Source organism: Parasteatoda tepidariorum, chromosome 8, assembly GCF_043381705.1.
Source record: "Parasteatoda tepidariorum isolate YZ-2023 chromosome 8, CAS_Ptep_4.0, whole genome shotgun sequence".
In the NCBI taxonomy this organism is placed as follows: domain Eukaryota; kingdom Metazoa; phylum Arthropoda; class Arachnida; order Araneae; family Theridiidae; genus Parasteatoda; species Parasteatoda tepidariorum.
This window is the reverse complement of record NC_092211.1, coordinates 75,094,903-75,117,819: the sequence shown is the minus strand read 5'-3', so window position 1 is coordinate 75,117,819 and position 22,917 is coordinate 75,094,903. Positions and strand designations below refer to the sequence as shown.

At 27.7% G+C, this 22,917-nt stretch overlaps 2 protein-coding genes across 2 annotated transcripts; one reads left to right on the top strand and one right to left on the bottom strand.

Moving 5' to 3' along the window:
• Positions 1-4,366: 4,366 nt before the first annotated feature.
• On the bottom strand, positions 4,367-5,696 carry LOC139426317 (uncharacterized; the record flags this gene model as incomplete). Its single annotated transcript, XM_071184628.1, is given in 1 exon segment — positions 4,367-5,696. A coding segment is annotated over 1 exon segment (1,182 nt), but the record flags the coding sequence as incomplete, so codon positions are not given.
• Positions 5,697-6,692: 996 nt separating this feature from the next.
• LOC107448623 (uncharacterized) lies at positions 6,693-21,845 on the top strand. The gene is made up of 4 exons (XM_016063893.3): positions 6,693-6,913; positions 11,431-11,565; positions 14,076-14,164; positions 21,646-21,845. The coding sequence occupies exons 1-4, from the start codon at positions 6,847-6,849 to the stop codon at positions 21,775-21,777; spliced, it is 423 nt and encodes a 140-aa protein (XP_015919379.1). The 5' UTR covers positions 6,693-6,846; the 3' UTR covers positions 21,778-21,845.
• Positions 21,846-22,917: the final 1,072 nt, after the last annotated feature.

Genomic DNA, 22,917 nt, shown 5'->3' with positions numbered 1-22,917 from the left:
ATGTCGGGAAAGATATAAAGATTTTTTGAAAGCCAAAAAAAAATTTTTTTTAAATATTCACAAATTTAAAATTTAAACAAAATTTAAATTTTAAAGAAATTTAAATTTGAAAAGAAGTTGGAAAATAAAATTAGAAAACGATATAATCTGGTCAATCTAATTAATCATGTATGTTAGTTTAAACTAGGTAAATAAATTATAATTGTAATTAAATTACAAATTTTAAATTATTTCTCACAGGAAAAATACGAAATAGATTTTAAAATCTTACGTAAAAAATGAATTCAGCACTTAAAAAAGGGATTTAAATGGAATTATTGGAATTGAAATAAGTTTTTTACTTCTTCTTTAATCATTGTTTAAACATGCCAAGTTTACGAGCGTGCACTTCTTACTGACTGTCATTTTATATGCAAAATCTTTTATCTAGACCAATCATTATTACTGAACATTCATAAAACTTTGTTTACAGAAATGCGATACTAAATTAGAAGAAATAAATTACAATATAGAATAGCTTTTAAATTTTCACGAATAAATTTTATTTATTTTTTCTGAAATGATCGAAATGTGCAAATAAAGTTTTCACAATAGATTTTTATAGTTTCAGTGTTGATATACTGGATGTAGAAGTTGCATCCCATGTGAAACGAGAAATTGTGTCAGAAAATTTCACCCATGAACTGGGTTATGGAAATGAGGGCATAGAAAGGTATTATATTTTTGTTTTAGTAATAGTTTATTTTTGTTATTTCAGTTTTTCGCAGTGAATTAGTAAAATCTTTGTTTTATAGTTCTCAAAAAATCAAACTTCGAGTTTACGTCTACTTGAAACATGATAATTTGAACCAATTTTGTTTAAATTTTTTGTCATTTTAAATAGAAATGTTTAAAATTGCGTGAAAATTTCTTTGTCGAATATTAGAAAATCAATAATGCAAAAGAATTAATATTTATTCAAAATAGTTTTTTTGAATTGAATAATTTTTGGAACAGGTGAATTTTATAGCTGAGCGAAAAATGTTGATCCGCTTGAAATTCTGATTTTATAAATAATAACTCTTATTACTACACGTTTAATTAAAAATACGAAACTGAAAATGAAATTTAATTGAATAAATGGTTTTTAATGCCATGCGCAAAGTATCGTCATAAAATAACCAAATTTTCCATCATTTACCAAATTTTGTAACTTATTATAAAACCATATTACTATGAAAATACTATTAGTTACTATAAAAATTTAAAGCAGTTTGACCTAACATATCCATACAATGGTACAATCCATGCAAATTAATACATACAAAATACATTATGTGCTAAATCGTAAGTAAAGGCCATGGATTATTTTCTGCCGACCTTCCTCTTTTAAAATTAAAGCAAAATATAGAATATTGAATATTATCTTTAAAAAGAAGTTTAGCAATTTTAGACATTTCGGCTTAAATAAGAAGGTGTTTAACACTATCTTATAATTCTTTTTCTTGCTTAGAAAAATAAGCATAAATAAGTGAATTTAAAAGTTAATTAAATATCATCTTCTATACAGAAATCTTAATTTAAAACACATTGATTTTTTTTTCTTAGGTGTGATAGTCATGAGACTGCCAAAAATGAGATTGGTGGTGCAGGGGAACAGAAAAAGATAAAGAAGACAAAAAGGAAACGTGTCGGACGGTTTTTCCGTAAGCTATTCTGTTCCTGCATGAAAAAAAACAAGGAGTAATTAGAGGTGACAAGTCACTATTGGAGATGATTTTTGCAGTCTCAGAAAGATTTATTTGAAGGAAATCTCGTCGAAGCCATCGTTTTTGTCATTTTATCGAGGCAGATGAATTTCATTTCATGTTTAAATGATTTAATTTTCGATTTAGGCCTTTTTTGGTATTTAATTAAATAAAAATGACGATTTTCGACTTTTATTGTTTCTGTTTTCTTATGTTTCAATCAATTCATAAAATTATTAGCAACTAAGTAGCTCAATTGTTAGCAACACTGAAATAAAGATCAATTTGGAAGAATGGTTTATATCTATGAAGGATGATTCATGAGTGCTGAGGGAGAAAAAAAAAACAAAGAAAGAAACGGATTTTGTGGATACATAAATCCTTTTTTTCCCCAGACCGGCCCATCCTTTCTGCGCAATGACTCCTTCTGCGTATATAACCGCGTTAAATCGTTATTGATTTGACAAAATTTTGTAATTTCCTATATTCATCAGATTGCGATCTAATCGCCATTTTTCTAGAAAAAATGAATATAAACCGTTCTTCTCCCTTGATCTTCAAATATTTTGATATAGTTGGAAAAAAAACCACAGTTTAAATACCTTATAATTCTGAGATTCTGAGAGAGAGAGAGAGAGAAAATCTCAAAATATTGGACAATATTTTAAAATTTTTGAAATGAGAATTGATTGTTCGTTTCTTGGATGCAAATTTTGAAATTTGAAAATCTTGAAATTATTAAAAATTTTAACGCAGTTTGAATTTTACATTTTAAGCCGATGGTCTAACTCTTTTTCACAAAAGAAGAAATTAGCATTTGGTTAAACGTAGATGTTCACTTTAAAAGAATCTTCGAAAAAAAAAAATAATCGTAGAGAGAAATTTTAAGTTTCTCTATAATTATTTACATACATATTAACATCGAGCCTCTTAATTAAAGTGCACATTTTTTTTTCTGTAAAAATAGACTATAAAGCAATTAGAAAAACGAATTTTAGAATTTAATGAGAAAAACCATTTCAAGCCTTTAGGAAAACGAGTCATGATATCTTCAGATCAAAAAAATATACTTATAACTTTTTTTTGCAAAACTGAACTATTATGCGGTAAAAAGGGGAAAATTAAGTTTTTACATTAAATAATTCAAAAGCTAATCGATACACTAATAATATTTATATCAAAATTTTCTATTAATGAATAACTTTAGCGTTATGTGAGGGAGAAGCCTGGAAATTTTCTGAAAGAGCAGTGACTGCGACAGTAAACTTTCTTTATCACAAATAAGTAGTTTTTAAGCTTACAATGTGTTGTAGATTGCACCATACAGTACAAAATGCATCGATAATCGAAAAAAAAATTTTATTTAAATTTACATTAAAATGAATCTGCACATTATGGTATCAAAATCGTTGATTTTATAACTTCTCAGAAACAGATTTTATGGAAAAAAAATGATTTGAGAAAAAGTTGGAACTGTAAAATACGTTTTTATTTAAATACATTGGTGTAAGAAGTTAAGAGAATTTGCAGACTTGGTCGATTATCTCTAGAACTACTGGATCGATTTTAATGAAATTTGATATGCACATATATTGATACAATACAAAACAAATAACAATTTAACAATTGTAATACACGAGCATGATCGTGAGTAACACTCGTTGGTGTCGGAAAGTATGAAATTGCCACAGGAGAATTCAGACCAATCGCCACAGGAGGTGATAAACTACCTTATTTCAAGTATGAAATCACACTACAAGGCCTGAATATCTGTAAGAGGGGACCATACCCCTTATTAACCTTTTTTTTTTTTTTTTTTCTTTTTTNTTTTTTTTTTTTTTGTTTATTCTGCAACTGTTGTTTCATACCTTCCAAATCCAAGACGTGTTAGACACGATCGTGAGTGTGTATTACAATTGATGAATGGTTCTTACATCAGTGTATTTTGAATTCATTTGTTTGAGCTTACCTGTCGTGGATGATTTGACGCTCCGTTACGCAAAGTCTGGCGCAACACTTGCTTATTTTATTATACGTATATATATATGTATAGATTACAAAGTACAAACTGAAATTACAATTACAAATACTAAGTAGAAATAAATTTTGTACATTCATGTGATTAATAATTTTTGGTTTTGAAACGAAATTTTAAAATTTTAAGAAAACTTCAAAGCAGAACTTTATAATATTAATTATAAATATTTTTTGACCATCGCTGAAGTATTAAGTATATTAAGTATTTTTACAAACTAAAACTGGATAAATTAAAACACGACTTTATTCCATTTTTTCAAGATGTACAAAAACAGCTTAACAGGATCATATTTTTATTTTGCAATAAAACATTTAATTAGATTATTCCAGTTGGTTTATTTTATTGAAGTAAAAATATATATCATCTTTGAAAAGTTCTTCGTTATGGATGGAAGGAAATATTTCAAGTCCCAGGCAAAATATAATTCAATGTTTTTCGGAAATTTCTTTTAAAATATCAAACTCTCTTTTCGTCGGTATAAAAAAATACTCAAAGGAAAGAAAGCCGGTCGGTAATAATTTCATTAATTACTTAATTATTAATGAGAGCTTAATGATTTACCCTCTATTTTTATCATCAAGGGAGATTTAGGAATGTCTTTAACTGGCGATATGTCCTTACGTTCTTTTCTTTTGGGAAGTACCGCGTACTGAGTTGGAATTTCTGGAAATATATTCTTACTTTGCAAAGCAAATAACATTTTCTCTAAGAGAAAACTTTTGAAATCTGATTTCTGATAAATCTTCCTCTGATTCGATATAAATCGATTTCTTAATGTATCTCTTTCTTTTGAAATATTCCTCAACTTTACATTTAAAACATCATTCTCGTAAATTAGATCATAAAGTGAATCCTCGTTTATCTTTGCATTCTTTAATTCATCTTTCATTTCTATTTGATCAACAACTCTTTCATTTTGTACATTCAAATCCGTCGACGTAATAGAAGGATGTTTATTAAATTTTAATTGCTCATTTCCCCGTTTGGAATCCCGTATTAGTAACTGCAAGTTATTCAGCTCGTTTCCAAGTTTCTCTACTTCTTTTTTAAGAGCGGTAGAAGTTTCCAAATTTTTACAGAGGATTTCTTCGAAATAAATCGCCAATTCCTCAGCATACTTTGAGAAAGGATGTCGCACGATATTATCATTTACCCTGGATTCAAAAATTTTTATAATTTTAGCCACTTTTTCTTTCTGGAAATTGTGAGTACTATCATGGAACGTTTGTATGCATTTTTCGGCGATGGTCTGTAATTCGTTTAAATTCTTTTCTTTGGAAACAATCAGTTGTTCTTCTTTCTCTCTCCTGTTAAATAGAACAAATTTTTCATCGATGTTATTCTTTTCGTATTCTCGAACAACACATTCTAGAAGTCTTTGTTGGTATCGTTTTTCTTCCCCTTGTTGAGTCTTCGCCAATTGAATTTTTTCAAATGCTTTGAAGTTGCATTCGGCATCTTTCATTTCAAGCTCAAGTTCGGCAGCTAGATTTTCCCTTTCATTTTGTTTCAAGCTATGAAAAGTTTCGTCCAATTGTTTTTGAATAGTAGAATTTTTCTGAATTAAACTTTCGATTCTATTGAGAATTTCTCTATTCGTATTATGAAGAAAATCTGTGATTTCATGCCTGTCTCTTTCTAACTGAATTAAAAGCAATTTAACTTTTTCCTTCTCTTCTACCAAAACACCGATGTAATCTTTCAATTCCTTATCTGTCATTGTTTCAACATCATAAAGACCAATGAGTGATTTTTCCTCATTATTTTTATTTTCGTCGGCCATTCTTTTTTATCTTGATAAATTATTAATTTAAATGAATGCAAATTATTTCGATTTTTCAGAAAAAATTTAGGGAATTGAATTCGCAAGTCATTTCTTACTCCATTTTAATTCTATAAAATTTTATTATTTGATTTCCTTTCTCAATTTAAAGAAGTTGGCTGACTATTTACTCGTTCAAATAAACACCTTCTCTATTTTATTTTGTTGATGCTTTTGTCTTCCTTTAATTTCTAAAGATGAATTTTTTTAATGTTACAAGAATTTCAAGTAATCTTTGTAAATCTTTAAAAATACAGAATTTTTTTATAAAGGTTGAAAATTAATCAAACGACACACATTCAAATGTTATAGAATCGTTAATAAATTCAACAATATACGTCATCTAGTACAATGCTCCCATCGTCGCGGACCGGTCAACGTTTGTTCATTTTGAATATTTGGTTCATTGGCCAGTTGAAAAGAGGGTTTTTTAATTTAATTGTACTTAAACATGCCTTCAAAACAAAATGCAAATACATGAGCGGTATGGTGACGGATCTTAGTTTTAAGTTTATCTCAAATTTGGATTGGGGACCACTGATCTATTACATTAAAAAGAAAATGGAGAGAGAAAGAGAGAGAGCAAAATGCTGAGGTTCAAAATGTATATAAGGAAGCGTTGTGGGGATAGTAGTTACAGACCATGTCAACCTTCATCTATGAAAAGGTACCCCGACATAGAGTCGAGTTAACATGTCTTATATACTAGTGAATTGTAGTTGTAGTGGTAGATACGCTACAGCGTCACGGGCTATTAATGAGATGTGCAATAAAGTTTGTAATTTCTTTTCTCTCTTTCATTTATCCGACGCATAATTTGTTGCAAAGTAAAATTTCGTTGGAATACATTTTTTTATGGAAGCAGGTGTAAAAATGTTTAAGAAACATATGACACAAGTTAATAAGGACTTTGTAAATATTGAATCTGAGCCGTTCAAACGGAGAATGTTCACCAATCAAAGTCTGATTCTCTTTGTGAAGCAGATGCATTAAATAGCTGCCGTAAAAATGAACTGCAGCAGAGTTTCAAAAAGATATAAATTTTATGTAAGCGACAAGCACATTTTATCTTAATTATGTTTGAATAGAAATCATAATTGGAATTAACAGAAATAAGCTATAAGAAACCATGTAACTGCTTGCAAACAAACTTAAGCACTTCACATGGTTTAAATTTGTATAAATGATAGTTTTAAATAAGTAAATTTATATAATAAATTTTAAAAGAAATATCTCATTAGATCAATTTCTAATAGATAATGTCTCGATCACTAATACGTAAAGCTTTTGAACTAATTGAAGACGATTATAAATCTCGCATCAGTGGTAATCTTAACACACTATTAATACGTTTTAGTTCCGTTTTAAAATTTTGGCATTCATTTTTCTTTATTTGATTGTGTTTTGCATGTACTTCCCTTCATATTTTTTGTCTATAAAATATGGTTTTGTTTACAAGATATAAGTTATTTATAAAACCCGAAAAATGCTTAGCTATGTATTTAAAGTAGGCTTTAAAGAAATTTATTACATGGTTGATAATGTAATGTTTGATAAATAGCGTAACAATCTTCAATCAAACTTGTTTTTTTTTTTTTGGAATTTCAATGAAAAGAATCGATTAAAGCTTAATGTATTAGTTTTATCATAGATATAAGGTTTGGGTTGTTATTTTAAATTAGTTATATTTGAATTGAGTTTGCATTTTTTGATGGTTAGTGCTACAATTAATGTTAATGCCCTTAAGAATATTCTTTTAAACTAAAGAAAGTTATGAATTTTAATATTGAGTTTAAACCTTTTAAAATGTGTGCTTGCAAGTAAAAGAAAATATCGCAAAATGTTCACTTTTTTAAAAAGTAGAATTGATACTCTTATATATCAATAAGTTAATGAACTATGCAAAGTTATTATGACTTCAAAATTATATTTATTGTAAAATCCTATTTGGGAAGATCTTTGTAATGTTACCTTACCAAAATAAGTGCTACATTCTATCTTTTTTGGGCAGTAGCACATGAAAAGTTAAAAAAAAAAAACATAAAAAAGGGAGACTAACTTTGTATAACTTGTAATCCCTTTAGCGATTGTAGTCAGCCTAAACCGGTATTAATAAAAAAAAATACCCTATCCAATATAATATCTATGTTACTATAATCATTTGATTTTTTAAATTATTTTTTTTTTCAAATTTAATTTAATTTGTATAAATTTTATTTATTTTAAACTCTGTAGGTCAGGTGTCCCTATCAGATGCGCAACTAAATTCCCAATGTTGAGGTAAAGGAACCACATGTGACCTTTATATCCTACCAACTTTGTTTTTAGATCATATCTAAAATTGGGTAACTGCTCATATAGTAGCTACCTATAACTACAGTTGGCATACTTAAGTTTCTATAGTTCACTTGTTTTACCAGTCTCTATTAGAATATCAGAAGAAGAAAGCATTTGAGAATTTTTTATCTATGTTGAATAATCAAGGCATTGTCTTGAAATTTAAATTAAATACTAAAAAAGTCAAGGAAAATGAATTAATTTGAGTTATGTATTTCTAAAAGTATATGTTTACCAATAAAGTTGAACTTGCTATAATTTTTTCTTATAAAATTTCTGTTATTTTCAGCTTAAATAACAAGTATAAATGCTATAATACAATTTTTAATTTATGTATTAGTATAAGTATATATATATTTATAATATATCAAGGGTCTGTCCAGGACAAATTTACTGCCATTAAACAGTAGGCTACTTTCACAAATTCAATTTTAGGAAAAATGGTTGTTTCACAAAATACTTTTAACATATTTAAATATTTCTGAAAATATTTTCTTATTTTACCACATTTTTGTGTTGATTTTTTAATATAATTACTAAATTTCACAAATTATAACTAGATTTTCTCAAAATAGGTACTTTTAAAAAAAAAACTAGACAGACCCCTGAATATATACTGAATAAGCAATACAGAATATTTTTTAAGTTTTGTTACACTACACCTTTATTATGCATATAAGAAAGCACTATGGTAACTGCATATACAGGGTGGTCCTAAAATATGTGTCAAAAATGTAAAGGTAGGTAGAGGGGACCCAAATAAGCATATTTCGTATAGGATTGTGTGTGCGGTAATGCCGCCTTGAGCCGGTAGGAAACGCTGATGACTGCGGCATATAAAAGCGCTTGCTAGCTCTATTCATAATTTCCCGCACGGATCTCAAACAGCAATCATCATTTCACCAATGTGGAGCTTGCCGGCGTGCATTTTATGTATGGGGCTGCACAAGGAAACAGATTAGCTGGTCAAAGGATGTACAGGGAGCGTCAGAAATCACCTGGACGCTGTCTACGGCCAGCATTGGATAGGACGGGGTGGTCCAGTTCCCTGGCCACCGCGTTCTCCTAAATTAATCTGCTTGAATTTTTTCTTTTGGGGTCATATTAAAAGCCTGGTGAACGAGAGTCCTGTTACATATGAAGAAGATCTTGTTGCTGCTTTACATGTGCTCGACGTCTTTTCTAACGTAAGCCGATCCATGCGCCGTCGCTGTGAATCTTGTATCTCTGTTGGTGGCTGCTCTTTCAAGCACCTCTTGTAAACTGTTGATAAATTTTTATTTTCTTTTGTCTTCACTTGTCTTTTCAGTTTCCTTTGATTCATACTGCTTTACAAGCTAGTGCTGTAATGTGCCATTACCGCACACACATTCGTATCCGAAATATGCTTATTTATGTCCCCTCTACCTACCTTTACATTTTTGACATATGTTTTAGGACCACCCTGGATATACTGTGAGTATGTAGGTACGTTCCACATCAATGTTTGTTTGAGATATTGTCTAGTTTAACTTCACTAGCTACAAGCAAAACCTTTATAATTTGCCTGATTACTTATTTTCTGATAAATTTTCTTTGTGAAGTTTAACTTATAAATTCTTAATTTGTTCATTTTATTATATTTTTGTCAATGTTTCATAGTCTTTGGACAAAATAAACAATAAAATGTGCTTAATTTTCTTCGTAAGCTTTAAAAGATTTTAAGTATTCTTGATTCTCTCCTAACTTTTGATTGACAATAAGAAATTATTTCTTTTTTTAAAATTTCTAGCCATTATAAAGATTTTAAAAGTTTTGTGTTGTACTCTAAAATTTATGATCTTGTATCTAAAATCCTATTATCTTATTTTTATATTTTTAAACTCATTTAACCCAATAAAAGTTCAAAAAGTAGATGATAACAATTATTATTTTGTTTTTATATTAAGGTCATTGGCAACATAGCCAGCTTCTATCTTCATCTCAACGTTAGTCTACGAGAGAAGTTTTAACACTTTCTCTCATACGAACTGACCTACCTGATGTAACAAGTTATTTTTAAATTTTATTAAATATTTTTAAAACAACTTTGAATATGTTTTAAAAGCAGTTTTCGTAATGTGTTTATGAAGTTACTTTTTAAGTTATTCACAAACTTTTCATAAAAAAAAAATAAGGAGAACATATAAGCGCATATTTTTTTTTCTATTGTTAACAATATGGAAGTAAGTAATGTAAGGAAGTAAGTAATAAAAGGAAATAATGTTGAAAAATGTTTTTTCGAGAGGTATGAAAAAATTTTCTGCTCTGAAATTAGTCTCCTAAACCACAGGTGACTTCAAGTGGAGATCACTAAACTGTGAATAGGGGAGGAATTGTGAATATCTGAGTAATGTTTATATGCTTTTAGTAATAGAGGTGAAATAAATTGAATATCAAAGCCATTATTCAGTCATTATGAAAAAGTTAATTTTGATTATGAAATTATTTCTGGAATTAGGTAATCAGCAGTTACCGGAAAGTTGGATTACTTTGGAACACTTTTTTTTTAAGAATGATAATCTCTTTAAACTGCTTTTTAAAGCTCTGAGGAAGCGTATTCCACACTTTATGCGCACACACATCATTGTGCACCTCATCACACATCCCTTTGCGCACATCCTCACCCTTTAACTAAACAGTGATTAGATTGTCATTCTTGTGATTCTTCCCACGCAGCGAATGTGATGAAAGCTGACGAGGCAGATGGCCTTTTCTTGTATGTTAAGTGTCCTGTACTAAGTCCTGTATGTTAATAAATGTTGCTTATTGTAGTTATGCTCTTTCCCTTATATATATATATTAAATCAAGCTTTTTTATCTCATAAATTTATGCTATAATTTTCCTTTTAATGTCAGAGTAAATTAAACTATTTATGCATAAATAAGGAAAAAGCATATTGAAACCTTAGTTTGAAACCAACACTTTAGAGGATGATATCCTTTTTCTCTTTTGGTGCTTTCACTGACCCCTTATAGAGCTAAAACACATTGGATCAGGAAAAAAAAGGAAATCATTCCTTTTGTGTTAACTTTCAGGTTATTCGTAACATTGTACATACTGTTTCCAGAATGTAAAGTAGTGATAACTTGCAAAAGAAGAGCCTGGTGAATGAAGGGAGGCCTCATTAGCCATTCAAAAGCCTGTGGACTGCTTATTGTAATGAATCAACCCTTTGAACTTTCCAGGAATTTTTTCTCACCACCAGGGGCTAAGGATTCATGTGGTTTCCTCTGCTCTCTTCTTCCTCACAGACATTTCTCTTCCTTAGCAAGGTTTCAATGAGCTTAAGTGTCTTAATAATGCAATATTAAAGCAAAATTGTTCTTAATTGTGGAGTATCTTTTAAAAATTAGATGTGGTAATATGTATTAAAAATTTAAATAGTATTATAATATTTATTTCAAATAATAATAGTGGTATTCACATGACCTTTTTTAAAAATTATGTAGTAACATAATTTTGTAACAGTTTATTTTATGTTTAGATAATAAATCCAAGCTTCCCAAGAAACATTCATGCTGTCAAAAGAAAAACACTTTTGGATCACAATATGCCACAAATTCTGAAGCCTTTGATTGGAAAATAGGAAAAAGTAATCCAAAATGCAAGCCCAATTTAGGTGAGTTCAAGTATTTAATTTATAGTTATATTATATGGTTAGAGTCAAAATCATCTACAATTTTTATCATTCATTCACAGTACTGTACATAGTTGGGAGAAAGGTGATAGGCTTAAAACAATTAATTTGTGATCATAATTACAAGATGAAAAAAATAACAATCCGTTTATGTTTTATGTTTGCAACAGTACCTAGTCATGGTTTACAAGTACTTAGGATTGGTTATATAAATTATTTTATACTGCTTTGCTAATTCTCTATGCTTTTGTCTTTATTTACTATCTAGCATATTATTATCTGTTTCAATATTTTTATAAATATTTTAATAAAAATATATTTATATTTTTACATGCATGTTTTTCCCCCGAATGTTTTCATGTTTTGTTTTAAATGATTTATAGCTATAGAAATCTTTCCTTATTTAAGACTAACAGCTTATTCTAGCAGTGTTCAGATAAAAAAAAAAGCACATTATTGATTGAGTAATCTGTATGAATAGTTGATAATTTAAATAAATATGTACAGGGGTCTGTCCTGACATTTTGTAAAAGGTCCTGCTTTTGTAAAATTGTGAAAAAAACTACTCATAATTTGTGAATTTAAAATAAGTGTTAAATCACATTCTTTCAACCAGGGTCCTACTTCTGTGGATTTGTGCAAATAGGGTCCTGTTATAGCAAATATTGCTAAAAACCTTTTCAAGAAGTTTTTAAGTTGTAAATAGATGCAAGATTCTGCTCAACAATTGCTGCTACTAAATTAGAGATGCAACATACAAATATTTGGTATTTAGCCTATACTGCTCAACACAGAATATTCATTTCGAATGAATAATGCAAACAAAATCGCTCAAAATTTTAATAATTTCAATTGACATATTTTAAATAACACAACTTAATTATGTATCACTTTTAATGTGTTACGCACTAAGTAAATTTAAACAGTTCTTAAGTTCATAATATTTTATTTAAAAAATTGCCTGAAATTAATTTTTATTTACATAATATTCTATTAATTAATTTTATGAATAAATATAAATTGATCAATTGTTTATTTACAAAAAAAATTTATCATTTAATATTAATAAGAATGTGCACTCAACGTTTGTAAGTATAGAATTATTTTCTTAGAATACTACATTTGGAATTTAAACTTAGGGAAACTAGAAAACGTTTCGAACCATCTCTCCACCCCCACCCCCGAGAAGGTTTATTAACAAAACAATAATGAAGATAAACAAAGTTGTGAGGTGTCCGATCAAATGATAAATTATTTTGTGAAAGGTCTGTTTTTATGGAAAAAAAAAAATTGTGAAGGGTTTGTTAACGGACCCAAATTTCTTCTAAACAGATCCCTGATGTATGTAATTGACTTGTGATTTCAATGTTTTATAAACAAAGAATTATGGCACTTTTAACCCATGCTTTATATTGTTTTTCATTTAGTTGCTAATTAATAGGCTGCTTAAATTTTTTTGCTTTCACAATAAATTGTGCTATTCAAGATTCACCACTGCTATGATTGTTCAAAATTAGTAACTAATGGCTCAACCACTTTTTATAATCAATTTTGAAAGAGTATTGACATGCAACTACAAATTCTTTTTCTACAATTTTGCAGTTAATAATATTGCTGGCTGAATTAGTAAAATATGGAGGAAATATTATGATTGAAATAAATTATGAACTAATAAAAAAAATCTGGACAAGAGTTTGGGAATTATTTATCCTGTGTTCAAAGAGGCAATAAGTATGTTTGTAAAAACTACAGTGGAATAACCATATTAAACACAACATATAAAATATTATCAAGTTTCTTAACAGACAAAATATTAAAAGAAAATGTGCAAAACTTTTTGGGAGAACATTGATGTCGATTTTGACAAAATAGAAGAACTGTACATCAGTTTTTTGAATTATGGAAAGCTTTTATGAATACCATCAACTTCAGGCCAGAATTTCACAACATCAATAGTAAAAAATTGTATAAAGCAATGCACATATTTGGAGAGCCATCAAAACTAATAAATTACAAAAAGGATAATGAAAAATCTTAAAGGCAGTATAAATACAGGTGGAAGAAATGGAAATGCACTTGAGTTTGACAAAGGTGTTAAGCAAGGGGTTTAAATTGCATATGTAGTTTAAATTGCAACAATACATAGCGATATTTTGAAAGAAAACTCTTTCTTAGGGTTGTAGCAGGTGCATTGGTGTCAAGGAAACTCTTAAGGCCAACAGGGATGATCCTCCTGCTCTCATTAATTTGTACAAGAATTTCTGTGCAAATCTGTTTAGAATGATTGAAATTTCATATCGCAATCATTCAGGCTTTGGGTTGTGTATGTATCTGTAGATACTATTTATTCATTCCAAAGTCCTACATAGATATTATATACTTAGAATATTGGAAATAAACCTTTTAAGTACCTAACTTAAATTGATTAAAAAATTTAATTAATTGTATTTATTAAATTAAAATTTTTTTTTTTATAAAAAAATATTTTCTAGATTCCAGCAAAATTGATAGAACTGAAGAGAATCTGAGTATTTTAAAACAGTTAAGTCAACTGAGGCCGAAACCAGCTGCTGCTCAAAAGGTAACAAAATTTTTCTATTAGGTTTTTTTTTTTTAAAGTGAAATTTTTATTTTTTGCCCTAATTAATCCGTTACTAGAGCATTTTTTATTTATTTACATTGTTCTTTTTATTTTCTATTTTTTCTAAAAATTCTTTCTTACTTTAATGAAACTGTTTTAAACTTTTTATTTTTGTTTTGTCATTCAGTATGAATTAAATTCAGTGGCCCATTACAGACTTAATACTTATTAGGTATCTAGCATTATGCATTAATATTATTACAGTAATGATTTTTTCAAAATTAAAACAAAAGAAACTTTTTTCTTTTTAATTTATTTAAGTTATTGTATCGTAGATTCTACAAAGTTCAATGTTGATGTAAAAAAATTGGAAAAAGAATTTCTGAAAATTATTTTGAATAAAAACTTTAAAATAAACTTTTAAATTACGTCATAGATTTTATGGTATATCTTTTGAAAGCCTGATAATTATTGAATTCAACAATGTAAGTAACATTGTTTTGAAAAATCTTAAGAATGAGAATTGTTATGTTTTTGAGTTGTTTCTGAAAATGAATATTATTATTTGTAACAGTATATTTGTTTTCTTTTGAGTTTTAATTACAGTTTATTTTAACACATAATGTAAAAAATTTTTAAAAATTTATGCTTTTCCTTATATTTTTATGTGGTGTTTTGACCTGCATTTTTTTATATTTCTTACTAAAAAGTTTTAGTTTTGCTCGATTCTAATTACGAGATATTATAATTACTTCACAAATAAGTATAATACATATAGATGAAATTTCAAGAAGTATGACTGTAAAAGTAAACTCTTCTATTGACAGTGTCTTTTTGTTTTGTTTTTTCAGAGAGTTTATATATTAGGTTATTTTCAAAAATATATTAAAAAAAATATTTTGATATATATCTTACATTTTAGTTTGATTTGGAATTACTATCTGCCATTTACAAAGTGTTATATTTTATTATTATCCAAATTTTATTTTAGTTTCCTTTTTTACTTTCAGTACTTCAATTTTTATAAAATTGAATACTAGGAAACAGTAAAAATTTCTCAAATATTAACTGGTTTTTTTGTCTTTATTTCAGCAATCTTAGACTGCACATGAATTTTATTTAGCTGAAAACACCAAAAATTGTTTTTTTCTTTATATTTAACTGAAAAACATTGTCTGCTTTTTTTATATCTGAATCATTGTACTATTTAAACTGAGCTAGTCAGAAACTAGAAAATATTTGTTTGTGTCTTAGGAGATGCTGTAATTAATTTATTAGATATTTTGTCTTTCAACTCTCACCCTAGTTTAATAATTTTCCACTGAACTATGGGTTCATCTTCAAACATGGACTTTTTAGAGTAATGTAGATAGGACAGATACATATTGTAAAAAATCTTAAATTGAAATTGGGATATTTTGAATTACTCTTTTCCAGATGATTTTTTTTTTAACTGAAAAGTTAATCTATTGTGATTCTGCTGAATTTATTTGCTTGCTATTTCTAACAATATCAAAACTTACATTTACCATTCTATTTATTTTAAAGTAAAAAGTGTGAATATATTATGATATATATGCGATACTTAATATTTATCAGCTAATCCTGGTAATTTAAATAATTTGATGTGCTGAGAAACCTTTGCTGTCTGTGATTAACAATTATTCTGTGCCAAATAATTTTTTCTTAAATAATTCTTATGCGCTATCTTTGCTTACTCTTAAAACTGTTCAAACAAATAAATCCCATATTTCAAAGCTCTCTTTCTTTCTTTTTTTTTTGCTCTCTTGTTTGGGTTTCTATTCACATCATTAATGAAAATTTTACTTCCAAGGCAATATTATTTAACTTTTTTTCTGACATCATTTCTCAGATAGAAGTTGGTGTGTTTAAAATGAATGAGGTAAATTTGAATGCATTGTATCCTCTGATCTTCAAATTTCAATGAAATTCAGTGCAGTGTTGATATTTTGACAATTCACAAACAAATGAAAGAAGGTTTTATCGTTTTCTTTTACGCTGACTCGTCATTGAATCGATTGCAAAAGAAGGGGCATCTCTCTTTGTATTGGTTAATTTAGCTATGAAAGATAGTCATTCTTTTAAAGTATCAAATTAAAGAGAAGGAAAAATAAAATAATTGAGAATAATTAATAAAGAACTAATCATAAAAGGGCTATGACCTTAGAGTTATGGTAAACTGACTGTTTATAGTTTCATTATTATAAATTTCAGCTCATATTCTTTGAAAATTTCTAGTGTGTGTTCCATTCTACTTAAGTTTTTAAGTATTGTATTAATGATATTGTGTCAATAACATTGTTTTAGTTAGAAATTAATCTTTATTGGTATCAATCATTTTTTCCCTCTTTTTTAGTTTAATTTTATATTATTCTTTTTAAATCACTATTTCTTATAAATATTTTGAAGTGCTTGTTTTATTGCTTATTTGTTAGTAAAAATGTAATTATTTGCATTTATTTTCATCTGAATTAATCAGCAGTGCATCTAAAAGGCATTGCATTAACAGTGCATTTAGACAAACAGAGCTGGAACCTGTTCTGTAGACATGATAAAAAAATGTATTTCTTTTTCTTCTAAACATGTGACATAGTTTCCAACTCTACTGGAGTTTCCAGTAGACTATAGATTTTGTCTGTTTCTCCTAGTCTACATGTTTAATAAAAATTATCTTCTTTTTTTTTGTATATTTTTAAAAACTTCCCAAAATTGAATCTGTGTTTTTAGGAAATCCCTACTGAAGTAGAGATTTGGCATTGACAATTATTTGCTTGAATATTTGAATAAGTATTACTAATACATAATAAAGTGAGCCTTAATACAAAAATCAGTTTAAAACTTTTTTTTGTTCTAAAATGTTGAGTTTGTTGAGACTCCCTTTTCAGATTAATTAAAAATCTTTTAACTATCTTTGATGAATTAAATGTCTATTACTATTGTAAATTATGAATAAACATAATACATAATATTTCAAGTTCATTTAATGTTAATCATAACTGGAAAATTATGCAGTTTTTCTTTTTCAGAGACTATAAAAATCTTTAAAATTTCCTATATGTGAAATATTTAGTACACTTTGCACTAATTATCACGAAATTTATATTATTTCATAAAATCTACTGGATTTTTTTCCTATTTATGTTGGCAACTATACTGTGAAATTTATATACTGTCTCCCATTTATTTTAGACTTTTTCCTTATGTCCTAAATTATACATTTTACACCCTTTAGTACAATCCTTGAGTATTGCAATCCTTCCATTGTTACGACTGCTATATGAAGTCCTGTTTGATACTCCATAGATGCAATCTTACTTTAACACCCATTAGAACATACAAACTGAACCATTCATATCAATACAGCAATCAAAATTTTGTTTTCTTTTTTTTTCTTTTTTTTTAGTTCCCTAAAGATCACTTTAAAAACAGGTGTTAGATAGTTTTCTATTTTTGAAACAAAAATTTCTCCATTGACAACAAGTCATTCGATAATAAAAGTTTCGAAAAGCTATTTAAATCTCTATTTTGTAAGTTTTCTATTCTATTTTGGATGGCCCACCCATTTTTAACCTAGGAGATCCTTTTGCAAAATCTATGGTGAAAAATTTTTTTAATGTATTGATTATTTACGATTGTTTGGAATTTGAAATATATATTGCACCGTCATTTAGAAATCAGAGTTTCCTGTCTGTTCAAAATCTTTCGAAAATTCTTTTCAAAAGGTTCAATATGTACATCAATTATATTTTCTTGCTTAAAAATTGTATTCACTCTTTTTGGGAAGTGTTGTAAGAGGTGGTTTAGTTTGGAGTTAAAACACATGGTATCATTTTAATTTTTCTTGACTTTGGTTTTATTCTTTTCTATGGCATATGTTATTTAGTGAAAATAGCTGCTCTTAACCAGTATAATGCTGTTTGCTTAGAATGGAAATTTTAAAGGAAGGTGATAAAAGGATAATATTGTAATCTCAAATTGTTAAATGATTCAAGAATTGGAAAAGTACTTTTTTTTACAATAATTAAAAATCATGTTGTAATTCTGAAAATAAAAGAACAAAGTGTTATGATTTCATGATATCCTTCTTGTGAAGTTAAATTTCAAAATCTCAAAAAAAAGAAAAAAAGTACACTGAATGACTGACTATAGTTTATGTGTTACACTAAAAGATGTCATTTGAAAAATTTAAATGTATTTTTGGCATTTTAAATACAGTGACCTCATGCTGTAACTTCCATTTTCGTACTGATCACATGGGTCAAGTGTATAGTATTTAAATTGTTATTCTTTCTTTTTTTTTTTTGCATCATCGCATATAGCTAAAATTCTTTTCTGAAATAATTAATTGAAATTTAAGTTTTTTTTATTATTATATTCTTTATTTATTTTGATGCATCTGAACATTCACTGTATTTTTTTCTTATTTTTTTTAATTGTATTAAATTTAAAACATATGTTTCGTTTTCACCTTTAAAAAAATCTAGGACCCATTAGTAATTTTTAATATTAAATAGAAAATAGTTGTAAACGTTAAATGGTAATTCCAATTCAAATCATGTATAAAAAACATAAGCAGTTGTTTAAAGAACCAATAGCTTTTCCCTGACAACGGCACCCTTAAAAACACTGATTTACCTGTACAAATAAAAAGAATTTTTGGGCTACCCCTTTAAACTGAAGTTCTCCACTGGAATCAATGTAATCCTGCTTGGTTAGATATATTTTTTTAGTAATTTTATTTTATTTTTTAATGTAATTTTGTTTTCATAATTTGTCATGTCTTTGTTTTTTATGAAAAAAAATTCTAATTATTCATTCTATTTTTGCTTATATTTGGTATTCAATTTCCATTTTACTTGTAATAGTTTTGGATTTTCTACCTTTATAATACTCTAACCCTTTATCTGCTTGTATATTTTAGTAGAATAATCCTTTACGGTGGTTGCTTATTTTTTGGTGTAACATCGTTGCACCACCTTATATTGTTTATAAATGTAACTTTTTCAAAGATAGTTTTACATATTCCTTTTGATCATTTTATCAATAGTTATAATTCATATTTTTAATCTGTCATATTTTATTATGGATTATTTTCACATGAAATCTATATTTCATCTTTATATTAATAATTTTTTATTTTCTTTTAAATAATTGTTTGTCGCAGTTTGATCAAAATGTTCTTTCTATCGTTCTAGTTTAAATATTACATTTGTTAATCTTTTTTCTTTCTTTTTTTTTACTTTAAAGTTTTTTGTTTCCAGTATAAACTTCTTAAATTTTTCTAGTTTTTACTTTTTTTAAAGTTATTTTGTTCAGTTTAGTTTTGGTTTTAACGTAAATGACTATTGCTTTTTCTATCAAGGGCCGTTATAGCCTATTTGGTAGGATGTTAGGCTTGTGCTTGTAAGATTCGATCCCGCTGGCCGAAGAATCCTCGTGTATAAATGGTGACAGATGCTCGTTTAATCTGTTGGGGTCACAGAGTCCTTCATGTTCCTATAACTTATAACCTTTAGGGTATTGAATTAGAGATTGATTGTGCTCTGGTTCAGGTCAAAATTGTGATTTGTGAATGAGTGAATAAAAAATATGAATAAGTTCTCCCTGTAAAACAGGCTGTGATGCGTGTGTGGCTGAAAGCATATTCTTGTCCAAAGATGACGCCACTGAAAACAAGAAACACACCCATTTTTTAAATTTGCTTGTTTTCCCACAGCAGGATTGCTGGTATTGGCAAATGGCATTTGAAATAACAACATGACTATTTATTGATGCTATTCTCTATTTTATGTATGTTTTGAATCTTATATGATTTTAATCCAGTTTTGCCTCAGATATCTCATAATAAAATGACAATTTTCAATTAATTGTTACTAATGTAAAATAGAACGAGTTAACTTAAATATACTTGCTGTTGAGAATATCTTTCATTGATAAACTGAAATCAAAAGAAACATTAACAAAACTTATTTTCTCTAAAAAAGAAATAAAACCTATGTTACAGCAATAGTTATGATAAAAAAGAAGCAATGGAGTTGCATTAGAGATTTTTCACATTCATGAGATCCCCCCCCCCTGAATTTAAGTTTTTTGGAATATGTTATCTAGAGATTTATTGGTTAAAATGTAATTATTATTTATAAAACATTATGAGTTGGTTGTAAAGCTAAAATTTGCTAACAAATTTTAGTTCCAAGTAAAGAAAATTTTTTGTATGTATTTTTTTTTAATTAAAAAATGTACCAGGTTCTTGTACCCAGTGAAAATTAAATCTTTTACCTGGTCAGCTTTGGGTGCCCGATAAAATTTTCGTTTCTTACTTGGCCGATTCTTTGGTACCTGGTTAAATTTAGATTTATTACCCGCCTGGTTATCATAACATTTATTTGAAACAATGGAAAAGTCATATAATTTCCTATCAAATAAATATTATACAAGATATAGTTATAAGAAAATAAAATGTTTTTATTTTTAGTTCAAATTTATAAATAAAAAAATTCTTAAAATATTGCCCAATTTATCTGCAATGAAATTTACCTTAGTACAATCTCTTAAACTTCTTGATGCAAAATTTATCTTATAATTAATGTTGAGCAGAAGATTTATACCACGGTTTTGCTTTACTTAAATGTTGTGAATCTATCTGTGTATTTTTTGGATCAACAAACAAAACAAAAAATGTTTTTATTAAAAACTTTTCAGTGAAACTAATGGGTATTTGCAATGTAGAGCGAGAAAAATACCACGAAAACCTCCCGTTTTTAACCTGACCATCAGAAAACTTTAATCAGACTTGTTGAATGTATTGAGCTAAAGAGTAAGAGTTATAAATCGAAGTAAAGAGTATCAGTTATAAGTAATAAACCATTATATCTGCAACTAAATAAACATGAGTTAATAGTATTTATTAGGTTTTTCCCATTTTCCCCATGGTTTTTGCCGGTAAAAACCCAACCCTGACTCTCTCTCTCTCAGCTAACATATTTTTCTGTCCCAAATATGTCCTCTTTACCATGGTTATTCTGAATTGAAATTCTGCACAAGAGTAAAATATGTCATTCACTTTCAAGTTATTTCAGCTAGATTATTAAGAATACATGGATTTTCAAAACTGCTAATATTTTTATGAATAATTTTAATGTTACTCTAAATCTAAATAGGATTATCTCGAACATAAATGAGCTTTACCCATCTTTAAAAACCCTGTAAAGTACTAGGCAGTGAAACTATTTGCCATGTTCGAGTATTGAAAACTTTTCCTGGTATCCAATACATCTCTAGTTTTGATCTAGTTTGTAGTAAAGACATTAACAAAAGTTTTCCACTCCATTTTTTTATGAATTAGAGTTATTTTTAACCTCATATAGTGCAGTCGTTAATTTTATGTGCATGAAAAAAAAAATTGAAATATTTGTTCGTAACTTTGATTTTAATATCCTGTATTACATCTTTTATTTTAGATCATAGAATATCAAAGAAAATTGCAAAGTAAGCGCTATTTAGAACCAGAAATTCCTGAGCCTGAGCCAGAATCTATATTATTTCCTGAAGAGAAAAAAAAGAAAAAGAGAAGAAAAGTGGAAGAATTTTAAAATATCTTTATGATGTTTTGTAAATAACTTATCCTTTTTCTTTTTAAATAAAATTAAGTTTAATTTTAGTTGTTTTGACCTCCTTTTTCATATACCCTAAGAATTAGCATATTAGTTTACAGTTTACTCCCTTAAAATTGTTTTAAGATAGTTTTCCATATTTCTATTTCTTTAAAGAGTTATTTCTGAAAGAAAACATAATTATATTGTTAGAGGAGTAAATATTGTTATACAATACATCCTTAAAAGGCTATTAGATTTTTTTCCACTTTTTAAAATTATTAAGTTTAATTGTGAAATTTTATGAAAGATCTTTGTTTTTGGGGAAAAAGGGCATTTAGGGGGAAAAAAAGGCAATTTGAATTTTATTCTTAAAGTACTCTGTTATTGTAGTTAATAAATAAGTTATTGCAGTAATAATAACTCTGGTGATAGAAGATTACCTGATAGATTAAGTTTGTTAAGGTTTTAAGTTTTGAAATTATTATTCTTTGATAGAAAAGTTGCAGTTTTTTTAAAAAAAGAAATACAATGATATAGATCAATCCTGGTGAGTAGCGTTTTTAAAAAGTGCTTATTTTCGTTATGTAAGAGCCCTTGAAGGGTCTTTTTTTCATTGGTTGTTTTTAAAAAGTGCTTAATTTTTCCTTTTCGAAAATGAGATTTTTTTTTTTACCATGTCAAGTTTTGCTGCGTATTATGCAAAAGGGTACTTTACATTTTTCTATTCAATGTTTTCACAATTCATTCAAACTTCGACTTATCGTCGGTTCTCAGCGTATGAAAGCGCCAATCATTTTACATGCTTGATGAAATACTTGTGAGTCCGTATGTGCATAAATACTCAGCTGGGTTCAGTGAGATTATTGCACTTTCATGTGCAACTCTGCTGCATTTTGCAAGATATTCTCAATTTCAGACTTCATTTTCCACTTTCTGGTATCGAACCGACAAATCTCATGATCATTTTATAATGGCTAATATCAAGAAAAGAGTTCTTTGTCAGAAACTAGTTATTTTATCATGATCATGTAAAGTCTTTGAAAATTATTTTGCATTTTGTTGATGTATACAGTGCTTGAAAATAAATTTTAAGTTCTTAAAAAGTACTCAAAAGGTGCTTATTTTTTGTTGAAAGAT